Source organism: Gossypium raimondii, chromosome 6 (genome assembly GCF_025698545.1).
Source record: "Gossypium raimondii isolate GPD5lz chromosome 6, ASM2569854v1, whole genome shotgun sequence".
Classification (NCBI taxonomy): domain Eukaryota; kingdom Viridiplantae; phylum Streptophyta; class Magnoliopsida; order Malvales; family Malvaceae; genus Gossypium; species Gossypium raimondii.
This window is the reverse complement of record NC_068570.1, coordinates 906,016-911,354: the sequence shown is the minus strand read 5'-3', so window position 1 is coordinate 911,354 and position 5,339 is coordinate 906,016. Positions and strand designations below refer to the sequence as shown.

The 5,339-nt window shown below is 35.9% G+C and overlaps 1 protein-coding gene across 4 annotated transcripts; it reads left to right on the top strand.

Moving 5' to 3' along the window:
- LOC105772862 (methyltransferase-like protein 2) lies at positions 1 to 5,339 on the top strand. Of its 4 annotated transcripts, XM_052632137.1 has the most exons (12): positions 1 to 415; positions 486 to 711; positions 803 to 933; positions 1,121 to 1,154; positions 1,778 to 1,853; positions 1,990 to 2,167; positions 2,272 to 2,361; positions 2,456 to 2,555; positions 3,326 to 3,984; positions 4,066 to 4,234; positions 4,914 to 5,035; positions 5,119 to 5,339. In XM_052632137.1, exons 1-9 carry the CDS (start codon positions 128 to 130, stop codon positions 3,469 to 3,471), a joined length of 1,269 nt encoding a protein of 422 aa, XP_052488097.1. In that variant the 5' UTR covers positions 1 to 127; the 3' UTR covers positions 3,472 to 3,984; positions 4,066 to 4,234; positions 4,914 to 5,035; positions 5,119 to 5,339. The 4 variants fall into 4 exon arrangements, with proteins under 4 accessions (XP_052488097.1, XP_052488098.1, XP_012449792.1 ...); XM_052632138.1 differs by lacking the exon at positions 4,066 to 4,234 and having other exon boundaries at positions 5,136 to 5,339; XM_012594338.2 differs by lacking the exon at positions 4,066 to 4,234.

The following is a 5,339-nucleotide window of genomic DNA, read 5'->3' as shown; positions in this document are numbered from 1 at the left end:
ATTATTCAGGTCCAGCCCAATCTCAACTAACCACCCACAATGAACTACTCCAGTGAGTCGACGAGCAAGCAGCAAAACAACGGCGCCTAGGCATATAGCTGACTTGACTCAGTTGAGAGCTCTGAAAATGGAGATCGAATCGAAACCAAGTGACGAGCTATCCAGATTCTTAGATTCCGGCATTTATGAACTACCGAATTCCAATGCCGTCTTCATCGACCCGGTTCGAATACTTAACCGATCCTACACTCGTTTTCGCGTATCTCCTTCATCCTATTATTCCCGTTTCTTTGAATCCAAACACTCCGCTCAAGAACCTAATCTCCCCTCCAATTCTAAGAAGCGAAAACGAAAACCGAAGAAACAACCTCATTCACTCAATGAAAAAGAACAAGCCGCAGATAAGCGTCACCAGGTAAAATTTTAAAAAAATTGTTTTTAATTTCTTTTTGCTGTTCGGTTAATTTGTTTTATGTTCGGTTTAGGAGGTGAGGCCTTTATTGTTAAAGGCGCATGAATCTTTACTCGTATCAGCTGATTTTCCAGCGATTATGAGCAAAATAAGGAGTGATTTTTGTTCCTCAACGGAGCTAAGCGGTGGTGATGAAGAGCATTCTTTCGTTGAGCTTGGAAGAGTTTGGCAAGCTCCTTTGTATGATATAACTCTTGATTTTAAGTTTAGTAGACTGAAAAGCGAGACTGATAATGGAGGTTTGTTTAAAAGTCCTTGTTCACTGGTTTAGTGATTAACGTTTTGTATTTTTTATGATTTTTTTTGTTATTAGTTTCATATCTGTTTCAGAAAATGGAATCAATGAACGGAGAGTGCTTCCAGTTTTTAATAATTTAGTGGTTAACGACACGCCGGAAGAAGTGGAGGCTGAATTTCTGAACAGGCGTTATGTATTACCCAGCATGAGTTGTTTCTACATGGTGTGTTGATTTTCTTTCTTAAAATGCTTAAGAGGAAGATATTTGAAACTTAGAATTCACGAGAATGGTTTAACTGTTATATCGTTTTGATTCTGTTGAAAGTAGATTTTATACTCCAAATTGTCTCAGATTCTTTCTTATAATGTCTGATATGTTCTTATATGTTGTGTCCTTGATCATGTTGAAGTCGGATTTGGGGCAGATTCGCAACATAATACCCGGTAAATATTGCACATCAAGTCCATTCTCTTTAGGCTGCAACTTTATATATATATATATACATGTATCATATTGCTATAATTCATGTTGAGAGATTCCAACATGTTATCTGGTTCTGTGTTTATATTTTATTCTATGTGATATCATGCGTCATTATTGGGTAAAAGTACCACAGAGGCCTTTGTATTAGGAGTCAGATTGCATTTTGCCTCTACTAAGAAAAAGGCAAGTTAGTCTTTGTACGTTAGATCAAAGAGCAAAATGATATTTTTGTTAAAAATTTCATCCATTTCTGCTGTTAAAATTGGTCCTTGTACATAAGCATGATGTACATATGGCACACCTTACGTCACTGTCTAGTTATTCCATCGACCATGCTAATTTTTAGTAGTACAAATGGATGCAATTTTTAACACGAAGGACTAATTTGCTCTTTGGTCTAATGTACAAGGACTAATTTGCTCATTTTTTGAGTAGAGAGGGCAAAATACAACTTGACTCCTAGTACAGGGGCCTCTATGGTACTTTACCCTTACATTTGCTAAGTTTTTCTTTTGCTGCTCTAAGAACCAGTGACACATATAATTAAGATGAACATCGACTTCCTTTTTTTGTGCTTATGCAGCTGAATCTGATAGTGGTTTCAACCTTATGGTTATTGATCCTCCATGGGAAAACGGAAGTGCTCGTCAGAAATCAGTGTATGTAATCACATATTTCAATGTATCAAACACATCACTACTGCTTTTGACAGTTTATACCTTCCTGATCATATTTTTGTGAGTTTCTTCTTGTCAATATATTTTCACCTGTGTTTTTATTTCCCGATTGCTTCAGGTACCCAACATTACCAAACCGGTATTTCTTATCCCTTCCCATTAAGCAACTTACACACAGAGGGGGTGCACTTGTGGCCTTATGGGTGACAAATAGAGAGAAGTTGCGTTCCTTCATTGAGAAAGAGCTATTCCCTGCATGGGGAGTTAGATATGTGTCTACTATTTACTGGTTGAAGGTGACTCTCTCACCTTTTTTGTCTTCGTGTGTGTTTTGCACGAAGTTGAAACAATGCTGATTTGCAAATTATCATTTAGATTGGGTTTTGCTTGAGATTTTCAGGTGAAAGGAGACGGTTCATTGATCAGTGATCTTGACCTCTTTCATCATCGGCCATATGAATGTCTTCTCCTGGGATACTGTCAAGGAAAAGTAATAAACATAAGCTATGCATTATACATGCTTTTAATTGCTGGTTGCTCTTGACTAGATTATTTTTGTTGCTTACACTGTGGAACTTTTGCAGGAAATGGATTCAAATTGCCATTCAGTATTTAGGTCGATAAAAGATGAACATATTATCATAAGCATTCCTGGAGGTTACTCTAGGAAACCCCCAATTGGAGGTATTATTTTATTGATGGACTACTTAAATAGTTCCCATAATATATGGTTGCAAGCATTTTTACTCTTACACCATGCCATGGGAGATTTTCTTGACCAAAAATGAACTATTTTCTTAATATTTTCTTGGTAAAAAATATCTTTTCTGGCCCTCTCAATATTGATATTGAGCAAATTGGTCCCTCTAAAAAAAAGTGGAGCAATTTAATCTCTGTCAATTTCTAAACTGAGCAACTAAAGACTAACCATTGCGTTAATTGTATATAATTTCGACTGGTATAATATCAAATGTACCCCTCAAAGTTTACACATTCTTTCAATTTGGTTTTGATTTAGCAAATTTAGCCCACAAAATTTGTGTAAATTTGCAAATGTTGAGACTAAATTTGTTGAAACTTTTAGAACCAAGACTAAATTGACAAAATATGTAAACATCAAGGGCTAAATTTGTTATCATATCAATCAAAATTATGTACAATTGATGGAACACTATGATTAATTGTCCTTAATTGCTCACTTTCAAAATTGATAGGGATTAAATTGCTTCGAATTTTTTGAGAGGGACTAATTTGCTCGATATTGAAATTGAGAGGGACTGAAGAGGTCTTTTACCTATTTTCTTCTTTCGTATATATCATCTGAGAAGGAGTTAATTCATTTTTTTATGCTTATGAAGTAAATGCCTCTGTTATTGTGATAACCAACTTTTACATGGCAACTCAGTGCTTGAATTTTAACTCATATTAACTCTTTTCTTTCTTTCCCTTTATAGAATTACTGTTGGACCACGTTCCTGGAGTTAAACCTGCTCGATGTATTGAACTCTTTGCTAGAGAAATGTTAGGTGGGTGGGTTTCTTGGGGAAATGAACCTCTTCACTTTCAGGACTCGAGATATTTTGAGACAGTGAATACATAGATTTTCCAGGGGAATGCCATCTTGTTGGAATCTACATACTAAGGTCACCTGGCATATAGATTGCTTGGTTCTAATGTCAAATCCCAAAGCACACTATTCTAGCTTGGATGGCTGTTATTAACAGGTTGGCAGATACAATGAGCAAATGGAGCCTTTCAATTGAAGACAAAAGCTGTATATTACTATATTGTGCAACCAAGAAGCAGAAACTGGAACTCATATGTTTCTTTTAGTTGTCATTAGAGAACTTTGAATATTTTTATATCCAGATTTCGGAGGCATGTTAGCGATTGGGACACTGAATTTAATTGGGCCTTGTAAAAGGTTGAGGGGCACATAGTGATTGCTCTCCTCTCCAGTTTGCTTTGAGTTGGACTGCTTCGATTTACTATGTTAGGCAAGAAAGGAACAGCAGATTCCTTGGGCTTCTGTATCTAGTACACAAAATTTTAAAGAATAGCCGGTGATATTCCAGGATGGTTACACGGAATTTGAAGCATTGCCGATGATCCTGTAAGTCATGCTCTGTGTATATTTGCTTAGTTAAATTCACTTCTGTTTTATGACATTTTGTGGTTTATTTGTAAGTTGCAGAATTGTCTTCACAATGGCAAGGTTACACCCTGATTCTCGATTCTATAATTTGGCTTATCCGAAAAAACTAGAAAAGTTCGTATGATATATATTTTTTGCAACATCACGTGATGGTTGTTTATACCGAAAGAAAGAGACATAATGTGGCTGAAAGTAAAGCTGATGCAATGTTAGTCTCATCTATCTAATATAGATTACAATAACATTTAATCAATCTTTTACATCTAACTTATTGAGAAGTTGATAAGTAGCTACTACTCTCTGTACATCTCTTTTAGTTTTGAAAGGTCTCGGATGGAAAACAGGGATAGTATCTTCTCGATTAGGGGATGTAATTGAGTCGAGCTGAGTGTAAATACTGTCAAGCTCAAGCTTGAAATTCGGAGTTTGATACTCAGCTCAAGCTCAATTGAACTTTAAATTTGAGCTTGGCTCGAGATATAATCAAGCTACTTGAGCTCAAGTTCGGTTCAATAATTAAGCTTAGGGTTAATAATATATATTAAGGGTGATAATGTAAATTAATAATATAAAAATATGAAAAGCTTGATAAGGCTCGCGAGTATTCAAGTCGAGTATTACTATGCTCAAATTCAGCTCGATTGATAGCTCGAGCTTGGCTCGGCTATTATTGAATCGAGCTTGAAGTTTTTTCAAGTGAACTCGAGTAGCTTGTGAGTTCCATTCTCTCATTTAGACCCCTATTCTCAATGCATTTAGTACAAACTTTGCCTTGAAGTTGTCCCCTTTGTCTAATCTTCCTAGTTCTTGTTCTAACCACCGCAACTTTTATTATTTTAGGAAGGTTGTGCTTCTTTCTAACGTTGTGTGCATCTTTTGGATCACAGGTAGCTAAATCAGCTCCTTTAGGTGGTAGACCCAGTATCCATTTTGCATCTTCGAGTCTCTTGTGAATTTATGGCCATGGACATTGAGATTTCGTCCTTCTACGTTTATGTGACGCAATTAGGTAAGACAAAACTCTCGATAGGAGTACGAGAAAATATCAAGAAGATAGTGAGATTTTATTCCCGGACTCATTTGGTTTTGCAGTTCTTGTTTTTCTTCAGTGGGAAAGAACATTCCAAGCTTGTTTGATATCGTCCTTTGTCTGCAAGGTGAGCATTCCGACAGTTTAGTTGTTAGTTTGGGCATTTCAGATTTAAAGTAGATTATATTTAAAATATATGGATTAATTATAGGATGAAATTGACCTTGAAATAATACTTTTGATTTTGTCTCAACCTACCTGATATATTTTCTTTTTCTACAAA

Coding starts and splice junctions, on each gene's coding strand:
- LOC105772862 (XM_052632138.1), top strand. CDS start 128: ATGGAGATCGAATCGAAACCAAGTGACGAGCTATCCAGATTCTTAGAT. Junction 416..485: donor CCGCAGATAAGCGTCACCAG/GTAAAATTTTAA, acceptor TGTTCGGTTTAG/GAGGTGAGGCCTTTATTGTT. Junction 2,556..3,325: donor TAGGAAACCCCCAATTGGAG/GTATTATTTTAT, acceptor TTCCCTTTATAG/AATTACTGTTGGACCACGTT.